At 32.9% G+C, this 17,876-nt stretch overlaps 1 protein-coding gene across 1 annotated transcript; it reads left to right on the plus strand.

Annotated features, from left to right (window-relative positions):
* The first annotated feature begins 12,085 nt into the window (after positions 1–12,085).
* LOC126776506 (odorant receptor 82a-like) lies at positions 12,086–14,278 on the plus strand. Its single transcript, XM_050499089.1, has 5 exons — positions 12,086–12,888; positions 12,963–13,062; positions 13,300–13,404; positions 13,732–13,887; positions 14,219–14,278. Exons 1-5 carry the CDS (start codon positions 12,086–12,088, stop codon positions 14,276–14,278), a joined length of 1,224 nt encoding a protein of 407 aa, XP_050355046.1.
* Positions 14,279–17,876: the final 3,598 nt, after the last annotated feature.

Genomic DNA, 17,876 nt, shown 5'->3' on the forward strand with positions numbered 1-17,876 from the left:
GCAAAGAGAAAGGTTACTTATTCTGCTGGGTTCGAAATTGCACTGTTATGGTTCGAAAGACCAACAACTCACCAGTTATTCACATTACTTCCCAGGAGTGTTTAAACAAAATTTTATAAGCGTCATTATATTGTTGGTTTATTATATTAAACTATGTTAATTTGTTCAGTTTTTTAAGAAGTTTTTTTGTAGTTACATATTTTTACTTGCTATAGTTAATATTTTAATTATATTTTTTAAGAAAATTAGGCTGATATGGTATTGTTTTATGGACTTAAAGGTATGTTATAATTCTTATCTGGCATCTAGGTGCATTGAAAAGTTATATTTCTTTAATATTATTACTCACAATAATTATAATCTAAATTATATATTACTATGTACTTAAATATTTATTACCAAAATGTTAGAGGATTGCGCACTAAAACTTTACAGTTCTATTCTAATTTGTTAAATTCCAATTATGACGTAATTTATCTAAGTGAGACCTGGTTACTTCCTAATGTCTTTGATGAAGAACTCTTCGATTCACGCTATAACGTGTACCTAAATGATCGTGACTATGAACTTCTAGGGGTAAGTAAGGGTGGTGGTACATTTATAGCAGTACGTCGTGGCATCTATGTCACCATGACACCATTGTCTCTTCCAGGTACTGATATAACTTTTGTTAATATAGTGGTCGTACATAGTTCAAGTAAACAAAAAGCACGGCTTTTCTGTTGTTATTTCCCTCAAAATCATCACCAGTGCGATTCTGAAGTCACATTTTTTGAGTTCTTATCAGATTTAAATTTAAATAACCCTTTCGATAAATATATTGTTGTAGGAGACTTCAACATAGGAGATATTGTATGGTTACATAACTCTGAAAATACACTAGCTATCCAAAACCCATCCGAAAATAATTTAGTTATGCAACTATTTGCTTTTATTTGCTTCTCTGGCTGGTGTCAGTATAATGGGATTTTTAATGGTAATAATAGACTTTTGGATCTCGTTCTGTCTAACTGTAGTTGTTTGGTCGAAAGAGCTACACCATTATCTTTGCCTAAAGACGCTCATCATCCGACTTTTTCTGTGTTGATGGATATTATTTTGAATGATTCTAATTTACGTTATGCTCTTCGAATCGTTCGTCGCTTTCATGTTGCTAACTACAACGCAATTAACAATGAGTTAAATAATATTGATTGGATGGAACAATTCAAAACGTGTGATATAATTAACGCAGTAGATAAGTATTATTTAATAGTTAATAATATTGTAGATTGCTTCGTACCAGCTAAAAAAGTATACGATATCAATAAATATCCTGTATGGTTTAATAAGTGTTTAATTAAATTGATTAAAAAGAAATTACAAGTACATAAACGATGGAAAATTTATGGTCATATTAGTGACTATGACAAATTTGCTGACCTTTGACACAGAACTAAATTGATGGAAAGAAAGTGTTATGATGTCTTTATTGCTAGGGTTGAAGATAATATTCATCACAGTTCCCGGAAATTTTGGTCTTTTATAAAATCAAAGAAAGGCAGTAAAAACATACCTGACACCATGTTTCATGATAATACTGTTGGCTTCGACGGTCCTTCCATATCTAATCTATGTAGTTAGCAACTTCTTTAAATCAGTTTTTGAAGTAGATGTTGTGAATCAACCCGATTTTGATACTTTAAACAAGCATGGTATTCAGTCCTTAATTAGTACTATTAATGTATCACGCCGTACCGTTGAAAGATATCTCTCAAAACTCGACTCATCTAAAGGCAGTGGCCCTGATGGATTACCTCCTATGTTTTTAAAACGATGAGTAAACCTTTATCAATTCCTTTACATCTACTTTTAAACAAATCCATATATTCGGGCATAATACCACCTCTTTGGAAAAAATCCCTTATTGTTCCCATTTTTAAAAATGGAGATAAGCATAATGTAAAAAATTATCGTGGAATTTCAATGTTGTCAAACATACCTAAATTATTTGAGAAGATTATTTACGATACTTTGTTTCCTTTAATAAAACCTCTGCTCATTACTGCTCATTACGTCATGTCAAAGGACACATATCTAGTTTTGTCCCAATAACATCTGGGGTTCCTCAGGGCTCTCACCTCGGTCCCCTATTGTTTAACATTTTCATTAATGATATACTGAAAAATTTTCATAATCCTAACATACTGCTATATGCCGATGATAAAAAAAAGGCAGCAGCAGCGCTTATGAGCTTCGGGCCGAGTTGGACAAAATGCTGCCTGAAGCTCCATCTTCCGTCCAGGATCAGACCCAGATACCTCATCTGGGCTTGCACCTTAATCACCGTCCCCTGGACGGTGATAGACGCCCCTCGAGGGGGACCCCGACGTGGACCGTGGAATAGGAGGGCCTCTGTTTTTGTGACAGAGATCCTCAAGCCCAGCATCCCAATCCGGTCCATCGTGAGCGATACTCCGACCTCGGCCAGGCGGGCCGCCTCCTGAAAGGTCTGCCCCGTCGCCGTGATGAGGGTGTCATCCGCGTAGCACAACACCCTCATTCCGGGAAGGATGGGGGCCCTAAGGAGCCAATCGAATCCGACGTTCCACAGGATTGGGCCGAGTACCGACCCCTGTGGAACGCCGCAGCCTACCCAACGCCGGACAAGTCGCCCATCGTCCCCCTCCCAGAGGACCACTCGTTCCCGGAGGTATGCCCCCAACAGCCTTCTGAGGTAGGAAGGCACCCTGTGGTATCGGAGTGACTCCCTTATAGTCTCGAAGGGAAGACTCTTAAAGGCGTTCGCTACGTCCAGCGATACCGCCAGGACTACGTCTCCTCGGGCCACCGCCTCGGTGGTCCAGGTCTTTAGGGCGTCCAGGGCGTCAATGGTTGATCGACCCTCCCTGAACCCGTACTGAGCCTCTGAAAGACCCGGCCCCACCTCGTTGAGGTGCTGAATAAGACGGGCAGAAGAGCTTGCCCGTCTCATTCAGCAGCACAATTGGCCTATATGCCGAAGGAGAATCGAGTAGACGCCCCTCCTTCGGCACCAGAACCAACTTTCCCTCCTTCCACAGCTTCGGAAACTGCCCACTGGAAAGACATTCATCAAACAGTTCCCGAAGCCTCCCACCTAGATGTTCCAGGGCGTCACGCAGAATACGCCCTGGAACCTCCGATTCAATGTACCTAGTCAACAATATTTATTTCAAGTGTTCACATTCCATTGCCCGTTCAAAACATACCTTATATGTCCCAATGTGTAGAACGAACTATGCTAAAAATCGCTTTTTGGTAAGAGCATGTGACAATTATACGCTACTCTAATATAGATCCTTAAGGAAAATTTATTTAAGTTCTTAGAAGCCTTAAAAACTGTTTTTGTGATTAATATTCCTATATTTTTATTTGTTCTGCTTTTTAAATTACATTTTAAATACTTTTCATATATTTTAAATAATGGTTAAATAACTTGTTATTGTTAGGTTCACTCCATGTTTGAATGTAAAAGTGGAAACTTTGTTGGCTTATGTGAGACTTATTTTGTTACGAAATGTTTATGTATTATATTATGCTGTATGTTTCCCAAATAAATAAATAAATTCGGCTTCAAAATTATTAGGCAGCGTACCGTCGTGTCTTGAAACGAGAATGTCTCAAGTACTGGGCTTTAGTTCTTAATTAAGATGATTTGATTCATGTGATTATAACGAGCAAAGAAAATAGCTTCAACATTAAGGTAATCATTTGATTGAAATAAGCCTACGATAACTAGCCAACTAGCTACGAATTCGAAAGTTGTTTTAATCCGAAATGAGCAAAACTGATGTTAATATATTTGAATGAATATAATGCAAAAAATAGTAATAAATATTAAATGCGGTGTCGTCTCTCGTGTGTCCTTAATTTACTAATACTTTTTCAGAAAAAATCGAACTCTAAGTTATTGGCGCTAGTCTGTAGTCCGACAAATTTGTTAATATGAAACCATCTTGCAATTCGTTTGACAGATTACCGAACGTTTATTGTTATTTTAATCTAATTATTTCATACAATTGTGCTAGTTATTTTAATTATAAGCATATTTTTAGCATTACTTGTCTGCAATCCTAATCAATGAAATAGAACTTATTTTCTAATTATAAAATAATTTAGTCAACCACAATATCGTAAATCTGAATGGTATAAATATTTTATTAATACAAGCTTTTATATAGAATGCAATACAATTTCCTATTTATGTTGTTAACCGTAGAGGAGTTCCTTCATCTGGAGATCTTAGGTATAGAATTAGGTCATGTTTACCATATAAATGTATTTAATTGGAACTGAACTGAACAAGCATGTCAAATCAACTCAGTAAGATAAGAGGCAGTTCTAATTCAGTTTGCAAGATTTAAACTCAACAAACTATCAAACGTGGTCAGCCAAATAAAAGCTTAAAATAATTGAATTGCTATTCGTTAAATGACACGATAATGGTAATAATTGATTAAATAAATATTTAATTTTGTAATTAATTTTTTGGTCTAATCATTAACTAGAAAATGTATGCACAATGGAGACATTATTTAAGCGTTCGCATTTTATATAAGCGAATTCCTTAATTGGCGAACCAATGTTTTTGACACGGGTTGTCAAAATGCTCGTTCAAACTTTTTCGATAACATCCATGTTATATGTTTTATTAGCAAAATATATATTCTTTTTATAGATAATACATGAACAACACATAAATGTAAAACTATATAAATATATATTATATATAACATAGAATGAGTTACGGCTAAGCGGGTCACTTGTTGGTATAATACATAAGTAGTACATGTTTTTAATTATTTGATCCCCATCGTCCTTTAAAATTGGCACTCTAAGAAATATTAACCATAGCTAATAAAACTATAGCTATAGTCGTCAATATGTTGATTGTAATATTTATCTTGTGCTGTCAATTTTTTTTTTATAATCTGGGTCATTTTTCACTCACGGCCATCTGATCCCAAACTAAGCAAAACTTGAACTATGGAAACCAGATAATATAGATAATTACACCCAAACTCAAAACAAACAGACACGTTCATGCACACAAATGTCTGTCGTGGGTGGAAATCGAACACACAACATTTGGCGTGAAAGACAAGTATCTACCATGCCAACCGGACTGTCAAATCATCGTTTGAATACGATTCAAATTCTAATGTCGTAGTAAATAGCTCTTCTTAAATAAGATAATGGATGGAATGGTTGAAATTTTGGTTTTTCTGTTGATTTGTAATATATTAACGGTTCAATACTGAGTGATACTTTTGAAATTCTACCCAAAGGAGGTTAAAAAAGAGACAAAAATTTCCTTGATTTTATTAGTACAATCTTTTTTGTTAACGTGGAATTAATTATTCGTCGCATGGAAAGTGTGATAGGCAGAACAATTATATCCAAAATATAATTTAAGGAAATTCGGGTGGTACCCGAAATGTTGCCGATGTGAAATCCCATCGGGCACACTGATTAATAAACTAATTTAAATTCAGTTGAGTCTAAACCTAAATATATATGCGGACGGATATTAGTATTTAAAATCACCCGGGAATTATAATGGGATATTACGGCAATAGGCTTAATAATGCCACGGCTTATTACTTTGTCATGGGTATAGCAATACGTAAGAACTGATACAGACGTTTGTTCATATTATTATATCACACTTGGCAATAGGAAATAGTTTTCTAGTCTTTTTATAGGAATATATATTATATAAAAAACCATCAATCCAAAATAAAAATTCGACTACAAACTTAGCTTTATGTATGTAATGTCAAAAACATGTGTCAAATTTGCATAGATTTGGGACTTGCTTACGGGGAAAGGGGCCAATACCCAAAAGAGGTATAAGGATGCCGTTGATGATGATACTATGAATATAATTAATACAGAGCATAATTCTGTAGCTTCAATCGTTTTATGATATTCTTCAAGTGGATGTAGGTTTTGTTTACATATTGATTTTGTTAATTACATTCATAGTATCCAGCCATCATATAAATTTACACGCTTGTACAAACATTTTTATTCCCGTTAAATGCTATAAATGCCATTTTATAAAACTCATTAATTTGCCCTCGGTGAATAACACCACAAAAAGTAAGTCAAAGGTACAAAATATACAGTCGCTTGAAAGCATTTTGAACGTAAAATGTTTTCTTTATACCCATTTAACGTTTTAAGCTTCCTTAATATTCAACGTAGAATGATACTTATCTTTTATAGCATCAAGAAATACGAATGAAGTAAATACAAATGAAGCAAGAGGTATTTAAGCCAATTAATAAATCTAAGACAAAAACCACACATATTCTATGTTCAATTGAAAATATAAAAATCCAAAATAGTTTTAGCAACACCTCGTTGAACTTAATTTACTTATATTCTTCAATAAATTGTCGCATTTTTGTAATAAAAAAATGTATTGAATTCTTTATTACAAGCTATCGAAAAAATATGAGAAATGATTTTAAATTTTCTTTTTCTGTTTTTAACTTTTTGTGTTTTTTCTAATTAGTAATATAAAAAAAAACCAGCCAGATACAAGCAGTACAACCAAAATAATTTTACTGCAATTTTTTATTTATAAAATACAAAAAACCTTCTTCCGACCTTATTATATATTTCCGATCGTTGATTATTCATGTACGCTATCTTGAACTTATTGAAACTCATCTAAATAATAATAATATCCTGGGACTTTATTCACACATGGCCATCTGATCCCAAATTAAGCAGAGCTTGTGCCATGGAAACCAGACAACTGATATACTACATATACTACTTTTCTTTTGTAAATATATACTTGTATAGATAATTACACCTAGACTCAGGACAAACAGACATGTTCATGTTCACCCACAACCTTCGGCATGAAAGACAAGTACCACCAACCACGCCAACGGTAACGCCAACGGTGTGAGTATAGTGTGAATTTGTTAGTTTAAGCTATTATACTTTATATTTTTCCTGTGTTATTTGATACAAAACAATAAATGAAAATTAATGGCCTTTATGTATAAACATTGTTTACTATATAAATAATATGTTCTCCAACTGGAATGAATAACCTCTTTAATTATCTATATAATATAATATGTAAATGTACGAGCAGTTTTAAATACAAATTATAGAATCCTAAATAAACCATTTTGTTTTAGTTTCTATAACAATATATTATCCAAGTTCCATAGAATCAACAACAGAATTGCCCTTTAGGCAAAACAGTAATGCGGATTAATTTCCTTGTATAATATACAGTAAACAAGAAGTTTGTATTGTGTTATCCAAGATTTTATATAACAAGCAAATTATAACGATAGACAACTTAAAAAATTTTACGAGGTAAATATTTGAATGAGAATACAATTTGCACCATCGCCCACATTATATGTAAGGGCAGCAAAGTTCTAGAACTACCCAGCTTCGCACATGTAATATCAATTCAAAAATAATAAATATGTATGTATTAGTAGGAAGTAACATACGTTTCTCTGGCTTATTATCTCCTATAAGAGATATTATTTTTATCACATATAGTCCGAGACCGCATTTAGCAGACATGCGTTCCTATGTAAGCTTGTTATTTTTTTTAATAAACACTTGTAATATATATTTTCAATGTAACAAAAAAGGGTTAATAGTGTTAAATATATTACTTCTTGTAATATATTTAACACCAAAATTCGATAAAAAATTACTAATAACTAGAACAAAGCGGTTATAGCTAAAATTTATTCTATTATAGACAACCCTGGCCAGAGGACTCTGGAAGCTCCAAATATTTTGCTCAAGCGAAGACGAAGTCTGTAAAGTCTGTGAAGTCAGCAGTCAAATATGTATCAACTGTTACTTGCTTACTTTGCCAATAAACTGAAGATGCACTTCAACTGGTTTTGATATACACAATATGACAATGATTAAGCTAACAACCTGCACATATGGCTTGGCTATTGCCTTCTCTTCTTTTAAGGAGAAAGTTTTAAAAATTGATAAAATGGATCTTAATCAAAGAACCTTGGATTGAATCCTGGCAAGACCACATATATTATAATTAAGGCGGTACATTTGGGCATAGATCATTTCGTGCTCGGTGGAAGATCCTCTTCAAAATCTTTCGAAGATGAGAGGAGGCCTTAACCTAGCAATGACATTAGCATGTTGACAAACTAATGGTGCTTTGACTATAAAACCTCTTGTCTATAGTAATGACCATGGAATAAGCAACTTGTATAAGCCCCATCACAGGTCTCTAACCTTGAAACTTAACATGGGTTTCCAAATATAAAGTAAGGTAGGAAAACTTTCATGAGGAAAATGTTCAAAGAAAATAACTCGCATTCTCTTAACAAGCCTAGCGGAAATTCTTTTATCGTTTCGTATATATCAGTGTATATTGTGGAAAATACGAGCAAGATGAGACGTATCTTGACGTTCCAATGAATGAGATTTTTGACATTATCCAATTATCTCACAAAAAGGTTTATTTTAAATTTATGATTGATATCTACTTTTTTTTAAAATGCTCTTGTAATAATAACTTTGATCAGATATTTGAAAATTTAGTTTTCAGTGTATATCCAAAGAAAATTTTAGCTTTACAAATTTTAATTTAAGTCCTAAATTCAATAAATTTAGTTTTAACATATTAACGTTCAGTGGTATAAGTAAGAGGCACGGCACAGACAATAATTACAGTATGTGTATAGTGTACTTTACGGTAAATTTTTCCAAATAATAAATACTAAACATCAAAACAAGCATAATTACCGACGTAAATTAATGTATTTCTAATGAAAATGTTAAAATGTTCAAAAATTACAAAAAATAAAGTTCTAAAATTTATATAGTTTTTTAAAATGAAACATGTGGCAAAGAATTAAAAAATTGAAGTTAAACAGATTTTAGTTTATCGATAAATCACTTTACTTCGCTTGTTACAAGTAGTCCGAACACGATCACAAGTGCTATTCACAAACTTGGGCTAACATTAAGTCAAGGCACGTGCTAAGTTTAAGACTAAACTTTCATCTCTTCGTCCAGAGACTTTTACTTGACAATTACAGTTAATTCTATTACTTTGCGATGTGTTATATATATATGTAACACATGTTGTATACAACACAAATTGTTACAACAATTATTAAAATCATTATATTTCAATTTTGTAAGAGATTTAATTTTATAACCACTAGTTATAAAATTCGAATAAATTTGATTTTGAAACTTGGTGTACACAATAATATACATATTATCATTTTACAATGCATATGTTTTACCTGTATATATACATAATGTAAATAGACGCCAAAAAAGATTCCTCGGTAAAAGAAAAAGTTGAATACCATTTTTCTCAAATTTATTAAATTCTGCCATCTCATCGGCGAGGTTCGCAAAGCCACTGGTCCCTGGATCACGTTCAAGAACCACTCTCGATGCGAGCGTCCCAAACAAAAAAACTATGTCAATTATTAAAAAATAATACATAAAAAGGTTGTTTATTATAAGAATAATTCGAATACTATTTAATACTATTAATTGTCAATAAAAAACGTTGAATCAATCTGCTTAAATTCAAAATGTATAAATACCCACTCCAGGTTAAATATTATTCCTTACAGATTGCCTCGTTGGTCTAGTGGCTTGACGTAAGGCCGCAGACCCGGAGGTCCTGGGTTCAATTCCCAGGTCGGGCCAATATATATATTTTTTTATATTTGCCGAGAGGGCAAATGACTCCACCTGATGGCAAGTGGTAGTAGAGTCCAAACGCGACTATCGACGCCGACGACCGACGCGACGCCAGTACAATTTTTGTCCTTGTTTTATTCATGATGATGATTGCGATAAAATTCATTTTATTATTTAATTTCACTACACGATCTTAGTATAATAATAATACGAACTACAAACAGTATCACCGTTGTCATATGTTCCTAGAGTCTAAAAACCCTAGAATGTTCGGAATGAATAGAATGCACGAATGTCTGTACCGTATATGTTACGAGTTTTATTACCTTAATAAATTCCTCAGATAATGGTCTAGCAAAGCTATCCTACTCTTTCTAATTCCGGGCTGTAGTGCAGAATAATAATATGATATCTTGAAAATTGTTTCTTGAAGAATAAGAATTCTAGAAATTATTCAAATGATTATTATATAAAATTTATCTGTGGGAGGATTATATACTGTCTGGGTATCGCCCACTTATTAGTTATTCTAACACCAAACATCAATATTATTACTCTTATTAATAATAAATTAATTAATAATTATACAATAAAAGTTAACTACAAATTTCACTACACCATTTTTATTAATTTAGCAACCTAAATTTGGTATAAATTGCTCTACAAAATAGTTACTGACTATGCAGGCTAGTAACAGGATAACTATTAATTTGTTCTTTGTATTCTTGTTTATATAAATATTTATATATATACAGAATTCTAACAAACTTTTTTAAATTCAATTGTGAACTAAAGTCATGTAATACATAAAATAAAATTCGATGAATTTAATACAATTTGAATGTTTTATAATATTTTCGTTTGTTAGTGTTCATTCCTCTTACGTGTTGTATATTGTGTATATTTTATTAGGCTTAGTTACAGGCTTTAGTGTGAAGTAAAATAAACAAACACCTAGACAAAATTTCTTAGGTAGGTAGATCTTTTATTCAAAAGGCGTCGGCAATTTCGTTGAACGAAACAGTTATCCCTTAAATGTCTATCGCAATCCATAGATTTTTTTGTGCTATTCGATTTAGCTCACGTATGTACATTTTTTTGCTGTTATAGATAATTTCGATTAATTCTTATTAATATTATAAATGTGAAAGTGAGATTGTTTGTTTCATACTCTTTCACGACTTAACTTTAATCAATAATCATGATATTCTATATACATATTCTCGGAGGCTCTGAGAAGAACGCCGTTTTATGGTTACTGAAAGAATTTTTGATTTAAAACTAATAAATAAATAATAATAAAAATGGGGTGAAGAGTTTCGTTAATAACGTCATGCCGTTTACCCTCAGTGTATGAAATAAATGTCGATTGTCCCCAGGGCCCGTTAGTTAAAGATGTTTCACATAAATAATAAAAACCAAATAATACACAGGAATAATGTATAAATTTCGAAAACAAATAATTAAATTTTGCCTATTAAACTTTAAACGTGCTAATCTAGATAGAAAAACGCGTCATTTATAGTACAGTAACAGCATGTGAATGTCCCAATGCTGGGTTAAGGCCTCCTATTCCTTTTTGAGGAGTAGGTTTGGAGGTTATTCCACCATGCTGTTCCAGTGCGGGCTAGTGGTTAAAGCTAATTATGGATAATGGGCATATGTATAGATAATCAATTATTTTGTTTTTCTATATGTTCTAAAATTTAAGACACCAGGATAAAATCTGCAACTTTCACAACGCTAAACATTGCTTATATACCGACGAGATATCAATCAATAAATCAACAGCTAATCGTAGTCCACTGCTGAACATAGGCCTCCCTAAGGTGCGCCAAAGCTCCTGATCCTCCCCCTTCCACGACGATGACGAGCTATAAGGTCCAATAAAAAATATAATATTGAAACGTATTTTCTAGAACTCAGTAATAAAATATCATTTAGAAAAAACGTACCATGTTTTCTTTATTTTAATTAGACGCTTGTGGCTGGTATAAAATTTTTAATGAAGGAAAAAAGGAAAAACGATAAATTAGCTTTACAAATAGCACATTTCGCCTTATTAATGGATCGCGACTTAGCAGTTTCGAGTTGTTTCTATTTAAACGGAATTATTCAAAGCTGTATTAATATATTGAACTTTAATATATAGTAACAAAATATGATTTAGATATAAATTAATTTTCTAGACATATAATATAATAAGGGAGCCTTTGATTTTATGTCAAAATATTGAACCAAAAAAATGTTGATTATTTATTCAATTTGATGGTTATTTACTGTATAACATTGTTCGTTTATATTTTAAAATAAAATACATTTCTGTGAAAAATCATCATAAATATTCGAAATATCACGCAGAAAGAACATGTTGCTACAGAGAATAATTACAATTGTCAAAAAGCTTGACGATCCAAAGTATCCTTTATTAGCTCCCAATGTTACAGGGCTTTATTGGTTCGGCCTCTGGCAACAGGGGAACAAATATCGGGACGCCCTCTTCAACTTTTTACATTTTAGTTCCCTTCTCTTTGTTATAAGCGAATTTGTCGAACTGTACTTTATGAGAAATGATTTTATGAAAGTTCTTTTCAATATCTCGGTCACTGCTTTGAGTCTCGTCTCGATAAGTAAGACGATGTTTTTCATATCATACCTTCCCTATTGGAAAAGGCTTATCGAAAACATATCGAGAGAAGAAATTTCCGAGTTACAAAATAAAGATCCAAGCGTCGTTCATTTAATGGAACAGTACAAGACGTACTCACGCATCATAACCTACTTATTTTGGTCAGTCATATTATTGACAAATGTGGTCACAATTATATCACCATTTTTGAAATTGGTAATGACTACATCTTATCGTGAAATGGTTATAAACGGTACGGAGCCTTATCCACAAATTTTGAGTTCATGGTTTCCATTTGATAAAACAAAACCGCCAGGCTATTTAGTGGCAGTTGCAGTTCACATTACAATGACAACCCAGGGCGCTGGGGTTGTAGCAGTTTACGATACCAATGCTGTGGCTATCATGTCATTTTTGAAAGGTCAAATTCAAATTTTGCGTTACAAGTGTCAGATGATTTTCGGGGAAGAAAAAGAAGTTTCGATTAAAGAAGTTTTAAATAATATTAAGGAATGCCATCGATTGCACAATTTTATTATTGAGTAAGAGAATAACTTTTATGAAATTTGAATTAAGGTTTTTGTAATGTCAAAATATATAGCGTTTTTTGTTACAGACAACATAAGATATTTAACTCAATTATTTCGCCTGTGATGTTCATATATGTACTCGTTTGTTCTATTATGATCTGCTGCAGCGTTGTACAACTAAGTTTGGTAAGCGAATTATTAAAAGTTAATAAAGTACTAAATATTGCGGAACTTCAGTGATAAGAATTCATCCACTTTTAACGTAGATTTAACCCGAAGGAAATAGGAATCATATGCGTTTGACTAATACAATTGGTCTTCAAAATAAAAGTCGAGACTTTTTTATCAAAATGTCAAGTTCTGATGTTATTATTTTTTGTTGTAGTAAATTCTCAGATAATTTATTATATAATATGATTACAGGATGAGGTGACGATGTCTCAAAAGCTGTGGGTTATTGAATATACCACAGCATTGGCAGTTCAACTTTTCTTATATTGTTGGCACAGTAATGAAATTGCTTATGAGGTATGATTTTATGGCGAATTACATTATTATGTTTAGGTAACTGTTCAAATTCATAGAAATGTTGCTAGGTATATAAAATTGTCATAAATAATTTTTAAACTTACTAAACTCCTGAGAAATATGCCACGATAACGCAAAATGATGGTATTATTAATAATAATAATATTAATAATATCCTGGTACATTATTCACACATGACCATCTGATCCCAAACTAAGCAGAGCTCGTACTATGGAAATCAGACAACTGATATTTTTGGGCTTTGGACTTAGGCATTATTTGTATTTTTTGTACGTAATTGTTATTATCCCTCAAATATTTTTTAAGAGTAATTCAGTTGATCTCGGTGTGTACACGAGTAACTGGTGGAGATCTGATGTTCAAGTTCGCAAACAATTGTTGATACTTGCTGGAAAGTTGTCAACAACGTTTATATTGGATGCGGGTCCATTTGCAAAATTTTCCATGTCTACTTTTATCGACGTAAGTATCCTTTGAATTTGCAATTTGAAAATACTAAAAAAAAAATATAATTTCAATGGTCCAGAAATACTAACAGCCAATTAATGTATCATTACATTTCTTATGTTCTCATACTACTGTGTGTAGCTGTCTGGCTGAGTAACTCCAATTCACTAGCTATTTTATTGCCTTCGCATTGCCTTGTTCTGATTTAAAAGAAGGGTGAACCAGTGTTAAGTTACAGGCACGAGATACATAACATCTAAAATCACTTAGGTGGCAACACAATGGTGCAAATTGTATAAAGTTTTAATTTTTTTTCTTCTAAATTTTTTAAGCATTTTTTTTTCAGATATTAAAGGGATCATACAGTTTTTACACTTTATTTACACAAATGCGTGAAAATAAATAATAATAATTAGTTTTTAACATATAATTTATTGCGCCAATAAAATCTTTTGACAGAATTGTAATTCAAGGTATGTAGATCAATTAGTTGTTAAATAAATAAAATTTAAAAACATATAAATGAATTTTTAATTTAACAAAACCGTTTAAAGAGTACTTCATTTTTATCGGTAGCAGCGGTAGCTTTATGCGGATCCGCCTGGTACTACTTATTCTACAGTTGGCAACACTTTTGCGGTGTTTATGGAGGATTAGTATTTTTTGCAGTGCAAGAACTTATGAACGAAGTTCACAGCTACTGTAAGCTGAACCAGAAGCTTGCCTTGCCTTTTATTTAGTTTTATTAATTTAAATTGATCAAATATTTTATTTAAATATTTTTCTTTGAAATATGCTTACTCAAAACATTTTTAAACCACTTAAACTAATCTTAAGCTTAAATGGTAATTTAAGTTTCAGTGTTTTAAGTCATGAATTTAGTTCAAGGTTGTTTAGCACCCAACCTAGTACAGTTTTTAGAAAGAAAGTTATGTAATTATTAAGTAGAATTATTTAAAACATCGTATGTAAAATGTGTAATACACTAATGCATCGTGATGCTTTCCTGGTCGATTTTCTCACGGTGTCCAATTGCGCAAGACGTATAATAAAACACGAGACAGTGCGTATGCTGTGTACTCTAATTTTCTTTGAGTTTTCACACACCTAATTCAAAGGGATGGTAAATTCAACAATACCAAGTTTTTAGTGGTGGTAGGGCTTTTTATAAGCCTGTCTGGGTAGGTACCAACCACTTATCATTTATTTTACTGCTAAACAGCAATACATATTATATATATATATATATTATATATTAATAATGAATGAACTTGTGTAACTACAGGCACAACACTGGTGGTAGGGCTTTGTGCAAGCCCGTCTGGGTAGGTACCACCCACTCATCAGATATTCTACCGCAAAACAGCAATACTTGATATTGTTGTGTTCCGGTTTGAAGGGTGAGCCTTGAAAGGTTTGAAAGCCGAGATGGCCCAGTGGTAAGAACGCGTGAATCTTAACCGATGATCGTGGGTTCAAACCCGGGCAAGCACCACTGAATTTTCATGTGCTTAATTTGTGATTATAATTCATCTCGTGCTTTACGGTGAAGGAAAACATCGTGAGGAAACCTGCATGTGTCTAATTTCACTGAAATTCTGCCACATGTGTATTCCACCAACCCGCATTGGAGCAGCGTGGTGGAATAAGCTCCAAACCTTCTCCTCAAAATGAGGAGAGGAGGCCTTTAGCCCAGCAGTGGGACATTCACAGGCTGTTTCGGATTTCGGATTCGGATTGAAGGGTGAGTGAGTCAGTGTAATTACAGGCACAAGGGACATAAAATCTTAGTTTTCGAGGTTGGTGGCTCATTGGCTATAAGCGATGGTTGACATTTCTTACAATGCCAATGTCTAAGGGCGTTTGGTGACCACTTACCATCAGGTGGCCCATATGCTCGTCCACCTTCCTATTCTATAAAAAAAAAAAAAAAACTACACGCCACTGTTAATATGCGGTGGTGACAACCCATAGGTGATTGTCAGTCTACCAACCTGTATCTATCTTACGTAATTTTCAAGGGATAAATAATTCTTTTTTTTACAATAGACTCAACTTCTAGTAGCCCAATCTGGAGATTAAACTTAGGATTTTCAGATCTACAGGCTTTCAAGTAAACCAACAAGGCAGTGTGTAAATGTAGACTACGTGTCTACGACTATGTATAAAACGGTTGAATAGATTCGTAGTCTTAACTAGAAATTTTAAATACAATTTTATTAAAGAAAATATAGTACAATATGCTTTTAATTTCCCTACCTGATCGTGAGAAATATTTTATCTCCACTGGCGTACGTACAATTCACACTGCAATACATAATGTGTAATTCTTATTTGATGACAATACAAGTGCATAGAATTCCCACTCCCCTGACTGGAAATTGACGATCGATGATAGGTACTCATAACCGTAACTGTGTTCGATTGCGGTTACATTGAATTTCCATTGTCTGAATATATAAAATACAATAAATCCAAAATAAGAATTATAATATTAGTTAGAAAGGAATGTCAAATGTAAAGATTTGAGTAAGGTTGGGTAAGTGAGGCAGTGTAACTTCGACTACCTAATTTTGACTGAAGCCACATAAAACAAATTTTATATCAGAACTTTGTTTGATGAAATATTACCCTCGAAAGATAAAAAAAACCTTGAAATCTAGAGCTTTGTTGACGGATAAAAATAATGACACTAATAACCCTTACACTTTCAGCATTACCGTCTGTATGTTGGTCTAATACATATACATACCCACACACGCCTTCATAATTTTACACACACAATTACAGATAAGTTAGCTTATATACATTTTTAGTTTGTAGTAGTGTAAAACATACAGTGAGAAAACATATTTTGTTCAATCTATTTAACTTACTGGGAGTTCAATTCTTACCACGATTCTAGGATGACAGAATTTAATTCTGTGTTAAAATTGATTGCTTCTGACTTTAGGCAGGCACATTAAATTGCGTCGGGGCGTCACGGTAGTATGAGTAAGCGATCCCGTGACGCCCCTCGAAAAGGCGGTGTGGATACCGCTGGTTTTTTAGTGGGTGCATGCTTGGTACCGGCGAGTCCCACATACCCCCCCACTTGAAGTGGGGGAAACGCGTAAATGCTGGAAAAACTTCCAGCGAAAAAAAAGAAGGCACATTAAATTGAAACGGTAGCATGCGAAAGCGATCCCGTGGCGCTTCTCGTTAAGACCGAAAGGGTATCACTGGTTTTTTAGTGGGTATTCCGATGTTCGGGGCGCACTACGGAAGAAACGCGTAATGCGTTTTTCCAGCGTTAAAAAAAAGGCACACTAAATTGAACAAGTGAGTATGTAAACACATCTGTGAGCACTCTATATTCTCTTTCTTGTACAATCCCTAATATGACAGAAGAAAAAAAAGCATAGGCTAAGCGGCTTTACGTGCCTTTCAAAGCCATTATGTCCCACGTGCCTGTGTTTACACTGGATCACTGACTTTTTAATTGTAAACACAACTATATAAAATATTGTTTTGTTTAGTTATAATAAATCTAATATATTTTTAAATGAAATAGTTCTAAAATGATAGAATATCCTTTAAAATCAATACCTAATTGAAGTATTTTTGACATTTATATATAATTATTATACAAGATATATATTAAAAAAATCACCAATAATTGAGAATATGATCGGATAAATTGAATTAGTTCAAGCACACATTTTAATAAAAAACGTAATTTATTTTCAAGATAATAATATTTATTTTCCAGATAAGTAAATGTTAATTATAGGGGAATTACGTATTTGTGGGTGCGGAAGAAAATTGCTCGGCGAACTTTGCGTTCCACGATTCTAAAATAAATAATTGTGAGCTCATTTATTTTAACCGTCTTTCGTATCAATGTTGTGTGTAAACAATATTTCGTGTACAAAAGCTTTATTTTTATTTTCGCTTACACTTATATAACTTATAAATTGTATATATGCCACCCTATATGTATATTATTTTATTCATTTAATAGA

This window comes from Nymphalis io, chromosome 20, assembly GCF_905147045.1.
Source record: "Nymphalis io chromosome 20, ilAglIoxx1.1, whole genome shotgun sequence".
Taxonomy (NCBI): domain Eukaryota; kingdom Metazoa; phylum Arthropoda; class Insecta; order Lepidoptera; family Nymphalidae; genus Nymphalis; species Nymphalis io.

What these genes read in the sequence shown, in the direction of transcription:
- LOC126776506 (XM_050499089.1), top strand. Translation starts at nt 12,086, where the DNA reads ATGTTGCTACAGAGAATAATTACAATTGTCAAAAAGCTTGACGATCCA. An exon ending in TTGCACAATTTTATTATTGA is followed by an intron (nt 12,889 to 12,962) that starts GTAAGAGAATAA and finishes TTTTTGTTACAG; the next exon opens with ACAACATAAGATATTTAACT. An exon ending in GTAATGAAATTGCTTATGAG is followed by an intron (nt 13,405 to 13,731) that starts GTATGATTTTAT and finishes ATATTTTTTAAG; the next exon opens with AGTAATTCAGTTGATCTCGG.